This window comes from Ananas comosus, linkage group 20, assembly GCF_001540865.1.
Source record: "Ananas comosus cultivar F153 linkage group 20, ASM154086v1, whole genome shotgun sequence".
NCBI lineage: Eukaryota > Viridiplantae > Streptophyta > Magnoliopsida > Poales > Bromeliaceae > Ananas > Ananas comosus.
Genome location: NC_033640.1, coordinates 1557482 through 1582509, shown reverse-complemented (window position 1 = coordinate 1582509; position 25028 = coordinate 1557482). Strand labels below are relative to the sequence as shown.

At 35.0% G+C, this 25028-nt stretch overlaps 2 protein-coding genes across 2 annotated transcripts; one reads left to right on the top strand and one right to left on the bottom strand.

Annotated features, from left to right (window-relative positions):
- Window positions 3723–11135, top strand: LOC109725907 (histone deacetylase 14). Its single transcript, XM_020255308.1, has 9 exons — window positions 3723–3812; window positions 5475–5725; window positions 6363–6437; window positions 7006–7107; window positions 7190–7261; window positions 7922–7978; window positions 8592–8843; window positions 10093–10274; window positions 10620–11135. The coding sequence occupies exons 1-9, from the start codon at window positions 3776–3778 to the stop codon at window positions 10918–10920; spliced, it is 1329 nt and encodes a 442-aa protein (XP_020110897.1). The 5' UTR covers window positions 3723–3775; the 3' UTR covers window positions 10921–11135.
- LOC109725400 (NAD(P)H-quinone oxidoreductase subunit O, chloroplastic) lies at window positions 12929–16475 on the bottom strand. Its single transcript, XM_020254565.1, has 6 exons — window positions 16179–16475; window positions 14916–14971; window positions 14677–14742; window positions 14441–14482; window positions 13786–13845; window positions 12929–13255 (listed from the first exon to the last, which is right to left on the bottom strand). The coding sequence occupies exons 1-6, from the start codon at window positions 16435–16437 to the stop codon at window positions 13226–13228; spliced, it is 513 nt and encodes a 170-aa protein (XP_020110154.1). The 5' UTR covers window positions 16438–16475; the 3' UTR covers window positions 12929–13225.

Below are 25028 nucleotides of genomic sequence, written 5' to 3'. Positions count from 1 at the left end.
TCCAGTAATTCAAACGGATACTTTCGTGTTGTTTTAAAAAAATAAGAAAAAACTTCAAAAACCCCTTATGTGGTTTCGTACTTTTTCATTTTAGTATTCTGTGGTTCAAAGTGTATCAAGTTAGGTTTCGCACTTTCTCACTTTAGTACCATGTGATTTAAAATGTATCAAGTTAGTATTTTGTGGTTTTATTTTTGTATCGAAGTCAGTACCATTTGATTTTTAAATCACAGGATACTAAAGTGAGAAAGTGCGAAACCATAGGATACTAAAATGAGGAAATACGAAACCACATGGTACTAACTTGATACACTTTAAACCACATGATACTAAAGTGAAAAAGTGCAAAACTACAAGTACTAACTTGATACAGTTTAAACCACAGGATATTGAAGTCAGAAAAAATAAAACCACAAGGGGGTATTTGAAGTTTTTCCAAAAAATAATAATAAAAAATTTCTCATGATTGTATTGTTCTCGCATATCAATAGTTTGCTAAAACTTTATTTCGAACAGCGGCTGATGATTTGTCCTTCGGGTTTAGGGTTTAGGGTTTAGGGTTTAGGGCTCTTCAACTGAAGAGGAAACAAGAAATATCTCAAACTTACAACCCAACTTGTTTTTCATATTACTCCTTCATTTTTAACTCTATTTGCATTCACACCAACCGTTTCTAGAGCAAGTGGTAAAGGACTTGATAGTTGGTACCTGAGACCCAAGTTTAAATTTTAGTTGATTTATATTTCTAGCTAAGTTTATTTTTAAATGAAATAAACGAAGCGGGTAGCGTGCTATCTATCTCTTAAAAAAAAAAACTCTACGTGCATTCACAATTACATAAGCTCTCATTATCACCTAGTTAACTAATGGACTAATTAATTAATGCAGCTAAGCTATGCCTTCATTTTTGTCAAACAGATGAACTTTATAAATTTGAATTGTACTTTATTTTATATATATATATATATATATATTATATATATATTACTATAATTATAGCAGATGCTGCTGCTCTCAGGAGCAGGAGGCCTCGTGCTCTGAGACCGTTTTTGAGAGAAGTTCTTCGAATTGAACGATTAGCTCGTTAAACTTGATCTAGCTTATTTGAAGTTTTTAGATAATAATTTTTGCAGTTTTTAGATATCATTTACCTAGCAATCGAAAGGATTCAAAATTAATAATTTTAACGGCTAAGATAAAAAATCTATAAAAAGTCGGTGATATAGCACTAAAATTTTCGATCACAAATATTGATTTGTTGTAGATAGTATAAAGAATTTTGTATCAAAGTTTCATCTGAATTTGAATACTTCTACCCGCTTAAATTTGAAACGGCAGATATCAACCATTGAATATTATGGATTTTGAATCCTTTCGATCACAAGTAAATGGTATCAAAAAATTACAAAATTTTATTTTCTAGAAACTTCAAATGCGCTAGATCAAGACTAACGGAGCGATCGTCGATTCGAAAATTCCTCTCGAAACGCGTCAGAGCACGGAGGCTCTATATATTATATATATATATATATTATATATATATATATATATATTATATATTATATATATATGTTTTCATTAGTAGCTCATTATCTATATGGTTGTAGCTTGGCTTTGTTACGGCTCAGCTAGTTTCGTATACAGGAGAAATTAATAATTGGAGTAATACGTAAATGAATAAAATAGTTTTAAAATAAAACAACCAGCGGTATTACAAGTATTTAAGAAAGATAAATAATATTTTTCTATTATCATCAAGATAGAATTTACAAAAAAAAAATAAAAAAACTAAGTAGAGTAAAAATACTATCTTTGGTATTCTTAGCCGCAACGTCTTTATTGTGCCCTCATTAACTTTTATCGTTACACATACAACTAATAAAGTGTTCGATTTCGAAATGTAAATTAGCGAAGAAATCAGTAGATAATTATCAGAAGCATAAAAAATAAGACTAATCAAAAGACATGCGAAATCAAAATAGATATTTTTTACACCGTAAAAGATTCAACTACCAAATATTATATTATTATTATATACATTAATCCTTAAAAAATTATTTGTGAACTAAAACAAAAAATATGCAAAGTTTAGGGATTAGGGACCAAATAAAAAAAAGTGAAAAGATTAGACCTAATGTGCAATTAATCCTTCAAAAAATTAATGTGGGCCCACAACCCTCCAAAATAAGGATAGGTGTTTTCTGAGTTCCAAATTAGTGTATAAATAAATAAATAAAAATTAAATAAATAATTAAATTATAAATAAATAAATAAATAAATATTGTGAGAGAGAGAGAAACAAAAAATGTAGTGGGTCCCATAGGGGCCCCCAAACCCGGGGAGCCTTGTATGGTTCCAATTCATGTATTTAAAATAAATAAATATAAATTCTAATTTATGTAACTTTTTATTTTTATTTTTGTTATCTATAATAACTTATTGTTAAAAGGATATGAGAGTTTAAAGTAAAAAAAAAAAAAATTGTATACGATAAACATAATTTCTCACAGTGAAATATTGAATTAATGATCAGCATCATTAAATTTGATCTAAGCTATTTGAACATTTTGGGTTCCGAACTTTGTAATTTTGCGAAATCATTAGTTTAGTATTCAAGTAATCTTGAAATTAATAATTTTTAATGATAAAGAGAAAATAAATTTGAAATCACTCGATCAGTAGATAAATAATATCATAATATAGCGAAATTTGATTTTCAGACGGTTTAAAGGTTCTAAATCAAATTTAATAAAACTGATGGTCTATTTAGCTGCTTAATTGTGAGATGACGCGTAATTAAATAACCTGATTTATTTTTAAAAGCATTTTAAATTAACTCTTGTTATATTTTATTTATAATATTAAAGAAGGAAAAATTTGAAAGGGCTTTTAATTTTGTGCCAAGCTTGGGTTAGATTAGGAAAAGTCCAAATAGGCCCAAAACTATTTTGTGACTAAACTTTGGGACAAGTTTTATTTTGGGTCCAAAACCAATAATAAAGACGGATAAGTTTTTATTTTTTTTTGGAAAACTTCAAATACCACTCCTGTGGCTTCATACTTTTTCATTTTAATACCCTATGATTTAAAGTGTATCAATTTAGTGCCATGTGTTTCATTTTTATTTTTTATTATCGCTTTCACTAATTTTTTCCGTTAAATCAGTGATAAAGTTAAAACCAAAAGGTATTAAAGTGAATATTCGATAAATTTAGGTGGGGTATCTGAAATTTTTTGTATATAATTTAACGAAATATTAACGGAAAAGTTGACGAAAAGATAAAAATAAAACGTCAGGACACTAACTTGATACACTTTAAATCACAGGGTACTAAAGTGAGAAAGTGCGAAACCACTGGGGTAATATTTGAAGTTTATCTTTTTTTTTTTGAGACTCAGTTTATAAGATTTTATTTCAATTTTTATACGTAATTAAGTTAAAAATTTTATCAAATCTAATTTAAAGTTATCAACTGCTAATTAGTTCAATTTTATTAACTAAAAATAATTTATTATTATTAAATTTAATAAATTACTAATATATATCACAAAATTTGATAAACCTTTTAATTTCTTTCCAATCAGAAAAGGAAAAAAAAGAAAACAAGTTCAGGGAGTTGTTTCAAAACGAGCTATAGATGAGGGGGCATCCTGCACTTTTACCTTTTTCTCATCTTAAAATAGATATATATTTTTTATCTTATATTATTATTACTATGTGGTGGGAAAATTATGAAAAAAACCAAAAAAAAAAAAAAAAAAACTCTCCCCGATCATGGAGCTCACCACGCTCCATTATCCAACCCTCACTGGTACATGTTAAGGATTGGATTTATCTTTTCTGTTTTCCTGCAATTTTTTTTTGAATTTAAGTTCGGATTTGGGAGTTAACAAATTAGAAGAGCAAAAAAGACCCAATTTTTAAATTTGGGAGCACTTTGTTTGTTGTATTTTGCGTGATTTGAGAATGATTCATGGCATTGCTAGTGTTTGTTTTTATGAAAAATTTAATGTGATTTTAAATTTCAATTATTGGGTTCCCTTTGTTATATATTGTAGTTTAGTGATGCATGTTAAAGGATTAGTTTTATGTATTTTTCTTCAATTTTTTTTTATTTAATTCGCATTTGGGAGTTAGAAATTTGAAGAGGAAAAAGTCCCAACTTTTAAAGTTGAGAGCACTTGTTTTATGAAACTTTGATGAAATTTTTAATTTGAATTGTTGTTTTCTCTTTGTTGTATATTGAATTATAGTTATGTTTTGTTGAAGTACCTTGCACACCATGTGTTTGTGGAAATGCCCATGTGTAGTTAGGGCATGTTTGTTTCACCGAAGGTGGAGGGAAGTGAAGTAGTTTTCGGGCCCTTGTGTGGTGCCGAAGTCAATTATCGGAAAGAGAGATAAAAATAAAAATTTACATGTTGCAACTTTTCTCATCCTCTTACATGATAGTGTGAGAATTTGCGTAAAAATAAATAAAAAGTGATATAATTACAGTTTCAAAGCCATTGGGTCCCTATTGAACAAATAGCGGCGGAATTTTTTTATATATATTTTTTTACCTAAACTTCAGTTCTGCTAGAAATCATTTTCAACCTGAAAATTACTTACTGACAAACAGACAGGCCATTACTTGAACATAGTGGTCTCATTATTGACTTGTGACTGAAGATAATGTTATTATGCAGAAGCTTTTTGTTCTGCTCTGCATTAGTTGAGAATGATTTTTAGCATGACTTGTGTTTCTCTTTTATGAAAAGTTAATATAACTTTAAATTTCAAGTTGTGGGTTCTTTTCTTCTTCTTTTTTTTTCCTTTTTTTCTCTCTTTTAGATTTTAGTAAAGTTATACTAACTACCTTGCATGCCATATGTTTGTGAAAATGCCCTTATGATTGACAATTTTATACCTATGCAGAAACCCTTTGTTATATTTTGCATAGAATTAATAGTGCTCCTTTTCGTGAAATTTTGAAGTATTTGAACTTTAATTGTTGGGTTTCTTTCTTTTAGAATGTAGTAATGTTTTCTTCTGCAAAGTTCTCATTTTTACTAATAAATGATACTATTATACTCATGCAGAATCACTTGGTTCTCACTTGGATAGCTTGAGATTGATTATTAGCATCACTAGTGTTTCTTTTTGGAGAATGTAAAGTGATAGTAATTCGATTTTTTTTTAAAAAAAATTTCTTGCTTCTCAATTGTAGTGTAGTTAATGTGTGCTAAGTGCATGCATGCCATTTGTTTGCGAGAAAACTCATGTTAGTTCAATGTAGAGGTCTCGTTATTAACTCATGATTGATAGTATTGTACTTTTGCAAAAGCACTTTGTTGGCTTCTGCATAATTTGCGAGTCAAGAACAATTTTAGGCCTTTGGCATCACTACAGCTTCTTCTGCTGAAAATTTGTAGTTTTAAATTTGAATTGTTAGCTTTTCTTTCCTGAAAGTTATGAAATTCCTGTCATCTAGGGCAAATGTTTCCGCTGATTAGACGACATTGCTATTTATTGGAGGGCTGCTGTCGATTACATTCAGAAAAGAATTTGGCAAGTGTTGCGAGAAGATTCTATAGAAGTTTGAGGTCATGTGTAAGATGCTCTGCAAAAGATGATGTTGCTTTTATTGACGGTGAAAAGAAGCCATATTCAATTCCATCGGATGTTTTACTTCGTGATGCACGAGTCCTCTATTCTGTAGCTCCAGCCATGGGCCATAATAAGGTATTTCCCGTCACAATGACAAGTTTGGCCTTCTGGTAAAAGCTGAAAATTTCATACCTCAGAAAAATTTTGATAAGTTTAGAATAAATTTGAAAAAGGTTTAGCTGAATAAACACCAATATATAATGGTAAAAGTCCATTAGCATAAATTTTCGTAAGTTTTATGATATCTTCTTTCATTCCCAGAGTGTAGAAAAGTTAAATTCACAATAAAAATTTCATTTTGGCTATAATTAAATCAAAAATATCTCGAATAGTTGGAAATATCAATTACTTTTAGATTGATTTTCTTTTTGCTTTTTAATAATTCAAAGTTATTTGTCCAACCAAAACTTTGTGAACTATTCATGATTTTTTTCTAAGAAACAAAGACGAAAATTATAACTGTTTGTTTATGCATGCTAGTGTGAACGGATGGTATGAGAATACATGTTGATATCGTGTTGTATGCTATCACAAAAAATAGTTTTAATAGTTTGAATCGACAGAAGGTCTTTATAGTGTTTAAATACTAGGTTTGGATAAGAGAAGTGTGTATCTTTAAAGCTGATGATATTAGATGTTCTTCTGTTCCTTTCTAAATTAGCATATTCTTCTTTTTCCTTTTTCATACTTCTGGTTTGATTTGAATGTCTAGGACTCTCACCCTGAATCAAATAAAAGGGTGCCAGCAATTGTTGATGCTCTTGAAAGATTGGAGCTTACCCCAAAGGTGAACTTACCATTTTGCCAATTCTATCTTCCTTTCTTCTTTACTGCAAGATATGCTAATACAATATTCTGTTTCTCAACTTTTATGCTGTGAATATTCTGCGTAAAACAAATTGTCTCAAACCGGTGCTTGCAAGAACTAACTGCCTTTTCCCAGCTGCTGCCGGTCATAAGCTTCAAATTGGAGCTTCTGCTTTTGGTCTCCAAAAGCTCATTTGACTTCTTACCATAGCAAACACTTGAGTTTCTAGAGAAGCTATTCCCGAAGGAGGCCAAATAGGCGCTTAGTCTTTGGTTTGAATTTATGGCATACCGCTCCTTGGGAAATATGTCATTACTCCTAGAGTCTTCAATATAGTAATCGTCAGCACATCGAAATAATCAAGGAATAATTGATCTTCTGTTTGTCAAGAAGTCTATTGATTCTCTACCTTCCATGTTGGTTCTTACTTTTTTTGCTATATGACAGCGTGGACTTCATGAATGTTAGATCTCTTGTTAGCTAAAATTTGTGGTGTGTTTAATATTTTTTTAAAATAATTTTATAAGTATGGCATCCTGTGTTTCAGTATCGTGGCTTAGAGGTGCTTGAAGTTCAAAGTTTCCAGCCAGCTTCAATCGACGACATTGCTCGTGTTCATTCAAGAGCTTATGTAACGGGCCTTGAGAAGGTATCTTATTTCATTAAAATTTCATAGTAGTTTTTCAATCCTACAATTGAGAAAATGTTTTCATTTTTCTCTTTTCCCGTAGGCTATGTCCATGGCGTCAGATGAAGGCCTCATTTTCATCGAAGGATCTGGGCCAACATATGCTACTGAAACCGTATATTCTAGATCTTACAACTTATATTTGTACACTTCTTTTTCTTTAACTATTATTGTTTTGGGGTTCTGTAATAATATGCTAAATTACATTTGGTAACAGCAAGTAGGTTTGCTTTGCGTATAAGAGCACACATTCTGATACTAAACAATAATTGGTTACTCGCCAAGGGCAACCTGAACTGGAATGGCCGATACTCAAGGAGTGTCTGGTTTTCCGGAAAATATCCCAAAAAATAGTTTTTTGCTTGGAAAAGTATTTTCTGTCTGTTTGGTTCCTAGGAAAAGTAGTTTTCCTGAAATTTTTCTTTTTCCATATTTCATGGAAAAGTAGTGTTTTCGTTTTCCAAATTTCTCATATGGAAAACGAAAAATGTGGAAAAACGGTGCCCAAAAGATAGTCTTCCACGCTTTTCCGAGGAACCAAACACCCCTTTATGGGAAACAGGAAAAACCACACAGTAGCAATATGCTACACTTTCAACGACAGGGTAGCAATCTGCAAATCCATAATGAAGGAATGCTGTCTGATGTCTTCCCTCATATTTGTTTAAATTCTTAATACGGCGACATATGTGTAATCAGAAAAACTGAAATGTGTTAAATCAGGTATGTTATCAATCTGCACCTTTAACTGTTAACGTATTGCCGTACTTCACAGACCTTTCAAGAATCACTTGCTGCAGCTGGCGCTGGACTTTCCTTGGTCGATTCTGTGGTAAGTAAGATTTTTTTTCTTTTTTGTTGACTCAGACTCATTATACTTGTGAGGTAAAAATATACTGACCTTACCTGAATTACAGCGCAATTTGAAACAGCTACGGGAACAACAAAAGTTTTGATTTCACTGTCTAAACTTTGAGTCTTTCCGATTTAATTACCTCATTATCAAAGTGCAGCAGTGTTTCAATGTCTAAAAACGGAATATTCTGTTACCGGAGGGGATAGTCTACAACTTTTCTGAAGAAACTCTTTAACTTCTAAACAAAAAAAAAAAAAGAAGAAAATTTCTAAAATCAAACATTATGTGGCATTAGGTAGCAAAATCTAATTATTAAAGTTCAGGTACCGATTTAAAAGCACACTATAGTTGATGTGAGGTCTGTGAAGGTTTTCACCTATTTATTTATAAATAAATCATAATTTTCAAACAAGCAAGTTTCAGCACTTGTGAACTCATATCAAATCTCCAACCTGCTTTTTTTTTTTTTTTTTTTCCTCTTTGGTAAATAATGGTAGTAAGGAATTGACAAATTTGTTATGTTATGATTTAGTACAAACTTTTCTTTGCAGTGGTTCTTTACCAAGAAAATGTTGTATTTTTATCCTAGGCTGCAGCATCAAGGCTCAGCAGTGACCCAGCAACAGGATTTGCCTTAATAAGGCCGCCAGGGCACCACGCCGTCCCTCAAGGTCCGATGGGCTTCTGCATCTTCGGAAACATCGCGATTGCCGCTCGTTATGCACAATATGTGCATAAACTTAAGCGGGTCCTCATTATCGATTTTGATGTTCATCATGGTAACGGAACGTGCGATGCATTTTACGATGATCCGGATATATTCTTCATCTCGACTCATCAGGTCAGTTGATTGCTGCTTTCTTTGTTTGTTTGAGAAATTCTCAATTTACACAAATGCCCCCCCTGCTGGCCCTGTGTGGAGACCCCCTCAATTTTTTTTTTTCGGTTGATTCTCTCCTAAAAACTTGTTTTGATCAAGTTTTTTTATCATTTGAATCAGGGATTCTATTAGGTTTCAGAGCTTATTAATAGCTGATAAGTGATAACTCGCAGAAGTGTCTATTCAAACGGAATCCCAAATCAACTAACATTGATAACTCAAATCGACACAATAAAAAAAAAAAAAAAATTTGAGGCATGCCAATCAGATTATTTAAAGCTAGAGAATCTATTTCAAAATGTCCTCCAGTAGAAGGGGCCTCTGTACCTTTTTTTGATTGTTTGTTTGGGGGAGTGGGGTGGGTAAAAATGTATAAAAACTTACCTCAACTATCACCCATTTTGATCTGACTATCTAATCTTTAAAAAATTCGATTTTACTATCCAACCTTTTAATTTATTTGATTTGAGCCAATTAGTTACTTTTTAATTTCAAAATTCGAATATGCCGTTTATCTTTATGGCTTTAGTTAGCATATTTTGTGCAATTCATTTAACTATAAATTCATTCAAGTAAGCAATTAGTTTAAATTTTATATCCCAAGAGCTATCAAATCACTTAAATTAAACAAATTGAAAGGCCGGGTACTAAAATCAAAAGTTTGAAAGGTTGGGCAGTTGAATAAAAAACGGACTAAAGTTCAGGTAAGTTTTATACATTTTTTACTTTTTCTTTTTTCGTTCGTGCTCTTCAAAAAGCAAACTTTATTGCGGAAAACCCCTCTTTCAAAAACTTCTTTTGTTAATTTTCCTTATATAAATTGAATGACTCCCAAATTTGGAGAAGGGTTTTGATGAACAAAGCTGCAATGTCTAGGATTACATATTAAAATTCATATTTTGCAGAATACCACATAAGTAGATGCATTTACTGAGATACATGTATGTAAAATCCTCCTTTTAATTGAAGCAATTTACGTACCACCGTGACGACCGGTAAATTCATACTAGACCTCCAAACTTTAAATGCTTGCGATTTTCATGTTTTTCGAACTTTCGAAATGTACTTACGAGCTTTCCGAAAATTAACATTATCGGAATATATACGAATTTTGAGCTTCTACATGAATGACCAATTGTTGTTGTTGTTGTTGTTGTTGTTGTTGTTGTTTTTTTTTTTTTTTTTTTTTTTTTTCTGGGAACTGATGCAGCATGGGAGCTACCCTGGCACAGGAAAGATGGAACAAGTCGGCCAAGGGAAAGGCGAAGGAACGACACTCAACCTGCCCTTACCCGGAGGCTCAGGCGATAGTTCTATGCGAACCGTGTTTGATGAGGTTATTGTGCCGTGCGCGCAGAGGTTCAAGCCTGACATTATTCTCGTTTCAGCGGGGTGAGTTGGAACTTCCCCTTGAAAGTTAATTCATGCTGTTGATTTCATGCTAATGTATCAGTTTTGCAATTTCTGCTGTTCTTAGCATATATTGATGTCAAATTTAATGCATTTTCTCTGTTAGGAGCTTTTACAGATACAACCTTGCAAAATCATCAATTTACATATATACCGGATCTTTTACAGATCCAACCTTGCAAAATCGTCAATTTACAAATATATACCCCTGTACATCTGCATTTCTTAAGTACAGCTTACTGCTGCACTTTCTTTCTGTAATACCCTTATCTTAGCTAGTTAGTTCTATCTCTCTCTCTCTCTCTCTCTCTCTCTCTCTCTCTTCAGATATGATGCTCATGTGCTAGACCCGCTAGCCGGTCTCCAATTCACAACGGGAACGTACTACATGCTCGCTTCGAAGATCAAAGAGCTCGCGAAGGAGCTGTGCGCGGGTCGGTGTGTTTTCTTCCTCGAAGGCGGATACAACCTCCAATCCCTCTCTAACTCCGTGGCCGACACATTTCGCGCTTTTCTCGGAGAACCTAGTTTGGGGCCCCAGTTCGATGATCCTGTGATGTTGTATGATGAGCCGTTATCGAAAGTACAACAGGCGATTCAGAAGGTCAAGCATATTCACTCCCTCTAGAGATAGATTCATCAACTTCTCTCTCTCTCTTTCTCTCTCTCTCTCTCTCTGAAGTGAGAGCTATTTGTGCATATGTATAGTGTATATGATAATGGCTATAGATACAACACATTGTGGTCCTTACTTATATGTATAGTTGACTAGTAATAATCAGCAAATACACCAAATTTTACCAAGTTTTTATGAGATGGTTTTTGCACATTAAGACCTGGAAATTCGATGCCGATTTCAATTCCATCCTCGAGTTTTAATTCTGACAGATTTTGTAGTTTAAGTTTGTGACAATTAAATCAAAAATTGCAATATCAGCTTCCTCGTCGGATATAGCTACCAGGGCCAATCTCTAAGGGGTCATATGTTGGTATGTAATTTTAATGCAGTGCAGTGAAAAAAGTATGGAGTTAAAAATGCAGTAGTTACAGATATTTTATGTACCTTGTTTGGTTGTACATAGTAGAAAATATTGCAAATACAAACAATTTGTTGGGTTGTATGTAGTTGGACATTGTATTCACAAATTTTATCACCTTGTAAATAAGGTAGTGAGGCTATGCCTAAGGTACAAGGAATGTTTTTTTTTCCCATTTAAAAGGTCGTGGGTACGATAAGTTTACGTCTTATTTAAAATTACCTTCTCTAACTATTACAGTTGAAACTACGGTCAATTTAGGCGTAGTTTCAACTGCTATAGTTGAGCCTGCTTCTGTAGTTTCAGCTGCAACGGTTGGATTGAAGTGTACCAAAGAAAACATCATATTTGAATTTACATGTAGTTAAAATTGCAATACAGCTGCACATACATGCAACAAAGTAACCCCTAAGAATAAAGTGGTTTTCTTTTTCTTTCTAGGAAATTTTACCAACTAAATTATTAAGAGCTAAAAATATACAGAACTTACTTGAGCTACGAACCATTTTGAGTTGATTACTTAATTGTTTTCAAAATTTTGATATTACTATCCAATATTTCAATTTATTTGATTTGAATCAGTCAATGACCCTTTGACTTCAAAATTTAAGTTAATCACTTTAATAATTTATAAGTTCGAAAATTGTGTGAAGTGTATTAACTAAATTTGTAAAGATAAGTAATGCATTCAAATTTTGAAGTGATATATGACACAATTTTTAGATCAAAGCTATTGATTTGTTTTATATATTATAAAAAACTTTCTATCAAAATTTCATGTGATTTTGATATTTCTACACCGATTCACCTTGCAAACGGCTCATCACGACGAATAAAATTGTTGATTTTGAGCCCCTTTGAGTAAATGATATCGAAAATAATGAAATTATTTTACAGATGTTTTTTATACTCTAGATCAAGTCTAATAAAGCCAATCGTTGATTCAGATGTCCTAGCATCGAAAACGACTCGATAGCATAGAGGACGCCGTGCTTCTGAAAGCACACAAGTTGGACTCTCTCTCTCTCTCTCTATATATATATATAGTCTCCGGCTGGGCTGGACTTTTCTTCTCTCTCTCTTGTTTGGATACTTCTAATAGCACCAAACATTTGGTGCAATCAAATTTTCCACCATTAGATCTATCCCTTGACTAATTTCACCCTTAGATTATGCTATTTCACCAACCACCCACTAAACCCTAGGAGGACTACTATCATTCTAACTCCAGAAATCTTAATCCAAAGGCTAAAAACCTAAAAGCACCAATGACTTGGTGCTATTAAAAGTATTCAAGCCCAATTCTCTCTCTCACTATATATATATATATATATATATATATATAGAAAGAGAAAGGGAGTTGAACTCCTGTGCTTTTAAAAGCGCGAGAGCATCTGTGCTTGTGATTTTTTAAGCCGTCGGATCGCCTCAAAAATTCGTGCAACACCAGTAAAGGGGACATAATAGGACACAACGTTAATAGTGCTTTTATGGAAATTTTATCGGCATTGTAAGAATCATTTACATAACCATGAGCATTTTTAATTGTTTACAATTTGTCGATAACATATGTCAAACATGAACTAAGACTTAACATTGTTTAAAGCTAGACACACAATATATATGTGTAATATAATAATGAGCATATCAAACTATACATCTATATTAAGCACTGATACAATGAAGATATTGATTGAGTAGAGATGGTACTAACCGAATTAGATCAGATTCAAAGCAAATTTTATTTTAAGGAATATATCTGATTTATGAACAAATAGAGCTATATGCAAAAATTGCATTATGATTCGAAGTGAAATATTTACTCTGGAGCATCCCCGACCAAGCGAAAAAATGAGACAGAAAAATGCAGAATCACCCGCAAGTGTACTTCCAAGATCAAATTCTTTCATAGTCAAGCTTTTCCGACTGCGAAATGATAAGAAAAATAGTTAGACGAGCGATTCGTGAAAACAGAAAAATAAGTTTCTCCCTGTTCTTACTCTAAGGGAATAAAAATTTGAGATTCGATTTAAAGTTTGTTAACTTCTTATAATAGTTTGCACAAGTAATATGGATTTTGGAAAAATTTCTCTCTGCTCTAACAAGCAATGGTTATTCAGCTACAAATCGCAAATGAGAATAGGCGACAATGCATATTTACATAGGAACATGCACAAATTAACAGGAAGAGATCCTAAATAATGGAACTTGTAGATTTGTAGTCACGAAATTGGATGGGAAAAAACTTAGAGCAATATTTTCGTAAAACCAGCTTCTCGGAGTATAAAGAAGAAGAGTTGATTTGTAGCAATCATTATATTTCTATGATATAGTTTCTTACCTCTCACAATCTGTGGAAAAGATTAGATCTCTGTAAGTCAACTTGACATGCAAGACAACTCAAGTTCGATATAATACAATAACTGTTCGTAAAATTCCTCGTCAGGTAATCTTACCTTAATAAGCATATCGGTTGGAAGCCATGCGGGGGGAGTTGGAATTCCAACCCAAGCAATCTGTAATATAAAAAACCAAAAGGATTTAATTTTTTGTTAATAAAGGGTAAAATCTGAAATGAAAAGGTATCTAAATTCTCTTCCCTAACAGAGTTAAACCAGCTATTAGGAGCGAAGTTTACTAGTTGACCTAATTAGTTGCACCACTGCCACCAGGGAGGGTTGTGTTATTACTTTGGTTTACCAGATTGCCAGACTCAAAACAATTTTGGTTAATTGGGTTTAATTGAGTAGTTTGGTTCGATTCAGTTTTTAACATGAAAAGACTTTGGAATTCCGTTTTCGGTTTGATTTTAGAAATAAAAACTGATTATACTGATTTTATTTTCCGCTTGCAAGTAAAATTGAACCATGCTCAATAAATTTAGTGAAAAAGGTTATCAACATTTTACCTTTTCCGGCAGTTAATTAACTCCTAATAAATGTAGTAAGAGATGTTCCCTATGCAGCTTATTTATGTAACTCTTACATTCTGATAACCAGAGCTGGAACAACAAAAACCTAATTTTTTTTTTTTTTTACAAAATACACAAAGTGCTGGTATAAGATTACAACATAAATAATCAATTCAAAACATTAAGAGGAATTGACTTACAAGAGCATATTCCCCAGTCTCGAAAATTCGTATGTCCAAAACCTAGAAGTATATAACAAACAATTCAGCAAGCAGCAAAAACAGCAGCAAGTAGAGGTGTGAAAATTAATCTTCTAGAGAAAAGATAGCAAAGAGCTGGCTTAAAAGAGAGAAATATGTACTACGTAATGTAATTTCAACCTGATGTACGATTAAAAGTATGTGAAAGCAATCAAGTACAAAAGATTTGTCATTACCTCGCCACGGTCTTCATATATGTAGTCCAACCCTTTATAAAAAGGTGGATGGCCGACGGATAGATACTGAAATGACAGAAGACAAATTTAGAATATGTGCACAAAATTTACACCACAATATACATTCTAAGGAACATGCTCAATATATCTTATAAAATATCACATGAACAAAGAAAAGCTAACATGAAGAATCCTAAACAACACTCATTTAAACGCAAATTGAGGGAGAGCAAGCTCACATTGATGCTGTTTAGGTACTTCTCTTTGTCCACACGTACAATCTGCCCTTTCTTCACTGGAAAGCAGGAAATTTTGGAAATGCTTATTTCTAGATGTTGAATATAAAGTATATAAAACATCATTCTCCGGTAGCTTAAGCTTTTGGAGAAAAACGGTTGTTTCATATAATTTAACATGGTATTAGCGCATAAGGTCTTGAGGTCGAGTTCCATCAGACTCCTAACATTATTTAGTTTTCTGCCTCGAGGCTAGATGTGAGGGAGAGTGTTGAATATGAAATGTATACACATTATTCTCTGATAGCTTAAGCTTTTGAAGAAAAACAACTGTTTCATATAATTTAACACTATAAAAAGTTTAGGCCACAATAAATAAAATAAAAGGCATTACGCAAGCACTTCGGGGCAACTTTTTTCTACTTTTACCCATTCGGAAGGGAAAAAAAAGTAATAAAACTTGAAATGATTTCATGTAACTGAATAATCACAAGGCAAAATAATAAACACCCATAGTAGACATTGCTTAAGCCTTAATAGGAATTTGTCACACTTTGCATTGTTAAAATAAATTAAAAAACAATCAAGGATGAAGTTGAAATTGTTATCAATATTTATCGACTAAATTGTCAATATGGAAACTCCGAGAACAAAATCACGATCAGGGGCAAACTTCATGGACCAAATTGTCGCAGTTGAAACTCCGAACTAAAATTGATATCCGGGTCAAAATTTTACACCTTTATTGTTAAAAACAAAACTTCTATGACAAAATCAAATTCAGGGTCAAGCTTTACGAACTAAATTAACAATATTCAAACTCTATATATGAAATCGAGATTGGAATCAAACTTCAGGAACTAAATTGTTTCAAATAAACTTTGCGGATAAAATCAAAATCCAGGTCAACTTTCAATTGGTTTGAATTAGATGATCCACATCAGGTAATTGGGGAATTTGTTGAAAATTTTTGTTATATTTAATGATTTTATAATTTTTTTCACTAATAAAAATGTCGACTGCGACACCTGATAGCTAATAGTCATATATTTGTGGCTCGAATGGCGTAAACTACTTGAATCAAAAGGATTCAAAATTAAAGAGGTGTGAACCAAAGAATAAAAAAATAAAAATATATATAATTGAGGGTCTATTTTGGAATGGCTTATAGTGAAGGGGGTTCGAAGCTCCATACATTTCTACCATAATTGTAATCCCCACTGCGACATTACATCAAACACTTGTAGAGCGTGAAAGAGAACTCACTAGAGTACACCGGCTTCTTCGGCCGCAAGACGGCGGAGCCGGAGGAAGGAGGCGGCGCCTCCGCCGCCGCAGCGTCACCATCGCCGCCTCCCTGGGCGGGCGACACCGCCGCCGCCTTCTCCGGCTCGGCGGAGCTCGCTGCGGCGTTGACCCGAATGGATCGAGATGGAGGGGCGGGGGCGGTTCTGGTCGCTAGGGTTAGGGTTTTGGGGGAGAAGAGCGCGGTGGTGGTGGGCGGAGAGAGGAGAAGAGTCGCCATGAGAGAGAGAGAGAGAGGGAGAGAGAGAGAGGGGGTGGGGGCGACGATTCCCGCGTTTTCGATTCGCGGGGTTTTTGTGGCCTCTCATTGGCCACATGATCCCTGTTTTTGGAGATAAGATACTTATTAAAGTCGGTGCCGAGATGCTTCCTACACAGAAGTCGTCGTTCCAAGTATAATATTTGCCGACTTTATAGATTACTATACCTCCGGCAACGACCCTTTCCTTCTGATCCAACTCCATCATGATTGAACACCCTCTTGTCCAACTCCACCATCATCAAAAACCGGCGTTCTCTACATCAGAAGAGGTCCACTACCATCCAAAATCTAAGGTATTCAAGAAACATCTGACAATGGTAACCCGTGACTGCTGAATGCCAAACACAGGACACCGCGGAATTACTGCAAAGCTTCCCACGCACGAACAAAACAAATGACGGATTATTCGCGTGGCCCCCACTTCAATTACCTAAGCCTCCCATGCACCAAAACCATGGGCAAAACTGTAGGCCCCGCCGCAAAATCAAAACCGCCTCGCTGCTTCCTCCGAAGAAACGACGAAATTGCGGACCCCACCAATTTAACGTCTTGCAGGATCCTTCCTCCTCCTGCATTTGGCCACTCCTTCCCACTTCGCCTATAAAAGAAACCATTCGACATATCAAAGGGACACGACATGAGATGAAAGAAAAAAAGAAACATTAGATAACACACCCACCTGAGATAGAGAAAGAAGAAGCGCATTAAGGAAGATCCATTCGTCGCCAAAAAAAAGAGAGAATTACATAGGAGAGCATCCTACCTCCACAAATATCCTCTTAATGGCTTTTCTTTTCCTTCCTTTTCTGTAAATATTTTCTACCGCAACTACACACTGAAATATGGATTTTTCCAAATTTTTTGGTGTAAGTCCCGTTTGGTACTCCCTTCTAGGAATCACGATAAAATTTTTTCGGTTGTTTTTATATTTCTAAAACTCTTTATCTATGATGCAGGTAACCTAAACCTGGACTTAGGATGAAATCATATGTCTTTTATGGTAATATCACTTGAGACATAGTGTCGGTGCACAAGACCCTCATGGCGTACAGTTTTTAGAGAACCCCGCTCCTACGCCGCAAAGCCCTCTCTGGCTATCAATGGCGAAATTTACAGAGCATTTCTTTTATCAAATCTGCCAAGCGTATATGCTTCACACTTGCTCAGGATGAAATATTTATCATAAAGATATCAGGAAATTTCATGAAGAGTTCAAGAAAAGGGTTTCATGGAGCAAAGAAAATGCCATGGATACAAGAGTTCGAGAAATACAATATAACAAAAGATAAAACTTACATCACAAAGTTAGAAGGTTTTCCTTCCGGGACTGCCCGAGGGAAAAAGAAAGACTCCTTTTATACAGACTCCTTATTTCAGGGTATAGTTGCGGTAGGAAATATTTACAAAAAAGGAAGGAAAAGAAAGGCCATTAAGAGGATATTTGTGGAGGTAGGATGCTCTCCTATGTAATTCTCTTTTTTTCTTGGCGACGAATGGATCTTCCTTAATGCGCTTCTTCTTTCTCTATCTCAGGTGGGTGTGTTATCTAATGTTCCCTTTTTTTTTTCGTCTCATGTCGTGTCCCTTTGATGCATCGAATGGTTTCTTTTATAAGCGAAGTGGGAAGGAGTGGCCAAATGTAGGAGGAGGAAGGATCCTGCAAGACGTTAAATTGGCGGGGTCCGCAATTTCGTCGTTTCTTCGGAGGAAGCAGCGAGGCAGTTTTGATTTTGCGGCGGGGCCTACAGTTTTGCCCATAGTTTTGGTGCACGGGAGGCTTAGGTAATTGAAGTGGGGGCCACGCGAATAATTCGTCATTTGTTTTGTCCGTGCGTGGGAAGTTTCGCAGTAATTCCGCGGTGTCCTGTGTTTGGCATTCAGCAGTCACGGGTTGCATAGCCAGTCTGGAGTTTTAGGGTTTAGGGTTTAGGGTTTAGGTGAAAGTGGAGTGGGAGATTGAAAGCTTTAACAAGGGAAAAGCGGGGAAATAAGATCTGAGAGAAAGGAGATGAGTAGGACGGTGAACTTGTGGGAAACCCTAGAGGGGTAAAATAGAGCGAAAAGCTTTTAAACACAAGTAAAAGTGGAAACTGTTTTTTGGTTATCTTGGAAAACCTAGGAATAGTCTAAAGAAGTACAGATGTGGGAGGATTCACAAACCCTAAAATATTTTTATAAATTTTTTAACAAACCTCTGAAAGAAGCAAACTACCTTACAAACAGCGGAAATAAGGTGCCAAAAACCTAGAGAAATGCTTCAAATATTTTTTGTGATTTTCTAGAATTTTTTGGAATTTTTTAAGATTGAAAAGAAAAAGGTTGAAAACGTGCGTGGGGATGAGGATGAGGATGGGTTAGACTATGTAATATATTTTAACCAACTGGTAAAAACCTAAAAATTGGGTAAACAGTCGTGGGGATGGAAAAGAGTGAAAGAAGAGCACAGATGGAAGAAATACTAAGAAAGTAGAGTAAAATAGTAGAGGGATGGATATCAACAGTGAATAGGAAAATGGCCTAAGCTTTTTTACAAGAGATTTTGAAAAGAAGCGAAAACTCTACAGAGCAATCAAAAAGGACTATAAAAATGCAAAGAGATTTTTAGGGGATTTTTTCAGATTTTTTAGGATTTTTTTTGGGTGTCTAAAAGGCTAATGAAGAGAGCGTAGTTAATTAAGGATTAAAGGGTGCTTAATTAATTCTGACACTATGCTGGTACTATGCACGAATGATGAAGCACCTTCACGGGAGCTTTTTTTTTATGCGGTTACTATACTGACACTATGCAAAAAACACTATGCAAAATTACTATTCACGAAAGTACGCTGAAGCTTCACGAGAGCTTCGTGAAATTTTTTTTTTTTATATACTATTCACCAGTACCTTAAAAACTTAAATTAAAAGAGAATACATGCAATTTTTATTAGGATTACATAGCAGAATACATGCATTAGAAACTTTGCTAGCGCAACAAAGGCCTGCTGAGAGTCTTACTCCTACTATAGATACAACCCCTATTGTCCAAGAAGTTATAAAGCATTTTTCTTCACTCCAAATTCAAAGAACAATCAAAGGACACTCCTACAAAGAAACCTATCCAGCCATGGAGCTTTCATAGACAAGTTCCAAGACATTTAGCCTCCCTAGAAACCAAATCTCCTAGTACTCCTAGTAAATTGGGAGATCAACCATTTAATACGACTAGTAAATCTTCTTAGACCCCTTACATATAATTTTGAATATTTCAGACTCAAGAAATTCCAAAACTACAAGACCACTTTTTGGTACAAGATCTGTGATAAAAATGGTTTTCAAGCCCTATGACGAAGAACTTCCAGAATTCACTCATCCAGACTTTTACAATGATATGATTGAACAAAATTGGTTAGACATGTGGTGGCTCAGTGCCATAGAACAAGACAGACAAAGAGACGAGGAAGAAACATTATCCGAAGAAACATGGAATATAGAAGGCGATGACATAAGACATTTGACTCATGACCAGACTTACAGAATGTTCTTAACTCTAGAAAGACATCAAGAGGAAATCAAAGAATTAAAGGAATTTAGACAAATCCTTTGAGAATTACACTACCATGATAACATCCTTACAGATATTTGGAGACTATTTGAGGAACTTTAGATGATATTATATCTGACATTTGGGGACTGTTTTGAATAACTTTCCCACCTTTAAAACTCTTTTCCTAAAGACCTTTTCATTTACAAAATATTATTTTGTTGCATGCATAAACTCCTTAGTAGAGTATTTCCAGACAGTCAAACCCAAAGACACTTTTCCATTTTATGTAGCCTTTCAAGATTTTAAAACCGATGTTTTTGATTCTTGGATAGAAGTCATTACACAGGTTAAAAATTTTTCACAACCTCTTTACAAAGGCTTTCATTCTCTTTCTGAAGCCTTAAACAAAGCCAGAAACCACCTTGATCCAAACCTTTTCATTTCCCCCACTATTCGCTCTTCTCCACAAATTCCAGCCACTTTATCTGTCACGCCCCGGATTACACGTTTCCCGGGCACGCCGACAAATCCGCCGTATATAAAGGAATTTTTTCTATATACGAAGCGATAGCTGTACCTGTAAAACATACAATACTACAAACAGTAGTATAGAGCTGCTAGAAGAACCAGTAATAAAAACAAACCGAGTTCCATATACATACGCCAAATCCAAAATACAAAACTACTCGCACTGGCGAGTTGAATATATGTATGTACATGAACTCCAACAAAAAATAACTACCTGCTGTAGGGGCTCCTCTAGCTCGGCTCGTCGGGTAGGGCTCTAACTCGCGATGCCCTTGCCTCGATCCTGATCAGCAATAGCAGCAGCCGAAGACGATGGCTCTGCAAAAACGGGGTGACAACAGAGTGTGAGAACTACTGTAAAACAAGTAGTCCTCAGTGGGTGCCGCCCTCAACATCATCGGTCCACCCACTAAGTCTACAGAAGGGAGCAAAGGTAGTAATGAATGCTGGAATGAAATCTACATCTACCATTTATTACACTATCATGCTCTATGCTGACCTACTGTAGTAATGTCAATCTTAACCAAATCTCTTTAGGGACTATAAGCATACCCGTCCCAGGGACTGTGAACACACCCGTTCCGCCCAGTTGAGACTATCCAGCTACTTCCACACTATCCAGTCCGTGGAGAGCAAGTCTAATTGGCATGCACGACACCGACGCGAAAGCACAACGCCCGACTCCGGAGTGGCACTCGTGGGAGCTACCCAACCGAGTATGCAGCGTATCTCTGTCGAGCTCAATCACACACTCTCTCTCAAGCCAAAGTCCAGGTAATCGACACTAATTGGTCTAACAACCAACAGGTCATGTGCCCTCGGCACAATCCGACGCCAAAAAGGCGATATGGGCCCACCGTCAACCCCGACGGCACCCAACAGTCCGGAACAGCCTGAATGCTACTGTAAAAATACACTCGGCACCCCAGCATGAGCGTAACAGAAAGTTAAACTACCTGGGGTATCCGTCGCCTCGATACTGTGACGATATAAAATTACAACGGCTTCTAGAGCTAAATCAGGTAGTATAAACAGGTGACAGGTCCAAATCGCTGATTTTCTCCTAATTCAATTCTCAAGTCCAACATATATAATTATCACTTATTTAATATGCTTAAATTCAGATTACAGCCACTGCTAATCAATGAATTTAATCTAATCACATTGTAGATCAAACAACAAGCATACATGTCGACTATACATCTACTCATTTACTTAGGAGTAATCCGATGAAAACCCACCTCAAATGCGATTCCTCTGGCAGCAACACAGTCTCGGATCACAAGTAACACAGCTGGAAACACCTCCAAACTAGCAACAATCCCCTCAAAATCTAGACATTACAATTCACCCAAAATCCATTAAAATTCATCAATTTCAGCACTTAAGCTTAGGATTTATCCAATTCCAATGTCAAAACTCACCTAACAATCTCCAAATCAGGTGAAGATGGTCCTAATTCCAGTACTGGTTGATAGGGAATGTGTCTCAACTCCACAAAGCCCCTGCTTCCAAAGTTCACCCCAAGAAAACTCAAAAACTTGCAATTCTGTCCATAGCAACAACAGCAGAGGAAAACCTGAGTTCGACTAAGTTAACCTTCACCAAATTCTACAAGTCAAGACTTCGTGGATTCCTCTAAAAGTCTAGAATCCAGTAAACCAAGTTTTGTCGAAATCTGATATTCCTACGTCGCGCACGAGCCAAAACACTGAAGGTTGTCGCTGGGAAAACTACAGAATCAGCACCTTGCAACTCTTGGAGATGTGGATCTTGATGCAAATTGGAAAGATTGGAGGGATTAAGGAGCAAAATCTGAGTTCTCTGTGAAGAACAGGTAAAAAGAGCTCAAAGGGGACGTATACAAGGTATTTATAGGGTGTTGGAGGGATAAAATAAGCCCCAAGAGAAGCAGCTGCAATTCGGTGTCCCTGCAGAAATGGGCATTTCTGGGCACCCGGAACCATGTTCTGGGCGACTGGAACATCTAGGCTCCATACATGCACTCTACCTCGGTCCCATCGCCCCCGGTCTAGTGTGCTCTTATCCGGTTCCGGCGGAGTTCACTTACCACTAGACACGCGTCAACACAAACGATATTCACGATGTAAAATTTTCGGACCCACTTCTGGGCGCTCGGAACATAGGATCCGAATTAGCTTCCAGTTTCAGTTAATTTTCGCACTCAGTTCTGGGCGACCTAAACAGTGTTCTGGGCGACCTAAACCGTGTTCTGGGCGCCCGAATCTGGCAAAACTCCAGTTTTGCTTATTTGAGTGCGCCGAGTCCATTTCTACATCCAATTCACGCAGAATTGACTCCGACTTAGTCTGACACTCTCCAGATGTATCGACCGGTCACCAATACTGTAGCCAATCTTATCCAAACCTTTGGAACACTGCATCATCTGCCTACAACATTGAGAGAACTAGTTTTTGTGACAACTGCGTAACAATGGTCACACAGTTCCAGAAGTTCAATATTATCTGTGATGAACTGAGAACAAGAGACGAGAACCACCTACAGAAAATTGCTATTTTGGAGCAACAGATCAGAGATCTCAAGAATCCCCAAGCTCAAGGTATTGTATCTCCATCTCAGTCTTCCTCCACTACTTCTCCAAAGTATCCTTCTATAATACCAGTAGTACCTAGTTTGTTCTTTCCCCCAGCAAACCAACAGCAAAACAGACCCAACAATACTATGCCCTCTCAAACCTCACTAATCCCAGTAGTCCATCCATCCACCTCTGTAAGAACAATTCCTTTATCACCATCACCTTCTCCACCGCAAGTATTCATTTTCCCACCATATCACATACATCCTTTTATGTTATACATTTTAGAGTTAAAAATTTTTTTCTCACTTGGAACGTTGATATGACTAGCAAAATATTTTTATTATATGATTGATGAGGTGTATTATACACATCTCAAAATGGTTGTACATAGTATTATTCTTTTCAAAGCCGAAAAAATATTAATTATATCCGTATCTCCACAAAGTGATAAGGTTGAGCATTTATTCTCACAGACTCCATTTGGTAATGGGATAATGACTATAGGATTAAATTTTTTTTATTCCTAGAATATCTTAATATTTTAAGATAGAAAGGAATGGAAGTAATTTTTTGTTCGACATAATTTTTACTTATTTTTTGAAATAGATAAAATGATGTTTGGTAGTTTTTTTAAAATAAGAGAAGAATAGTCTGTAAAGTTAAGTGAAATATTTAAAAATACCAAGTTTGCCCTTATGAATATAGTCAATCTTTTTCTTTGTATAATATATATACAATACTTGATAAATTTTAATATAGGTTTTTCAAACATAATTACAATACTAAACATTATAATTAAGAAATAATATTTTTTCTACAGAGCAGTGCAATATGCAGCACTTATGCAGTAAGTAAGATAATTTTAAATTAATTTATACAATTAGAAATCTATAATAACCAATAATATATGCAATAGTAACTAATTTATTTAAGTGCCAATAATTTCACATAGTTAAACAAAAACCCTCTAATATAAACACATTAGACCCAAGTTCGAATCCTAGTTGATTCACATTTTTAGCTAAGTTCATTTCTAAATAAAATAAATAAGGCGGGTAGCATGCATACCTATCTTTCAAAAAAAAAAAAAAAAAAAAAAAAAACACATTAGACTGATCAAATTTCTACATTCTTGGGTACCGGGAGAAAAGATGACGAGGACGAGACTTTGGTAGGTGGGAAAGTGGCGCTGTTTTGGAGGTGACCCAAAAAGAAGGCAGTGGTAATTTTAGGAGTTTTTTTTTGCAATTAGTCCCTTGAAAAATAATTATTTTAAAATAACCCTAGCAAATTTAAATTTATAAAAATTATCATGATTTTGCCACGCAGACGCCACTTCAGGGCCACGTAGGTTCAAACATGGTGAATGATTCACCGTATTTCATACTTATTTTTTTCATAATACATATATTTTTTCTTTCCATTTTTTTTCCTCAGACACGGTGGTGAACTATTTACCACGTCTAAACACGGTGAATGGTTCACCGTGTTTAACTTAATTATCTTGCCCAGCCCCGCCCGCAAAGCGCTGACGTGGTGTCTGCGTGGCAGGGTCAGGGCCATTTTTGTAAATTTAAATTTGCCGAGGCTATTTTTAAAATAAATTTTTTTCAGGAGGCTAATTGCAAAAAAGACCTGTAATTTTATTGCGCTGCCTCTCAGGTTTCCAGGAATAAATTTTATTCCGTGGGTGGGAGAGAATTAAATTAACAGGTTATTTCAATGAAAACTGAAATAATTTGCTTTGTTTGGTATAAATTATTTTGGTATTTTTTTTCATTTGGTTCCTATAAATTAACTATTCTATCCTTAAATAAATATTTTTAATAATATTTAAAATTATTTATTTATTTTAATATTCTCAGTTTAACTTTCATTACATTCTACATGAACTAAAAATTATAAATCCTAAACAAATTTTAAAAAAAGTATTTTTTA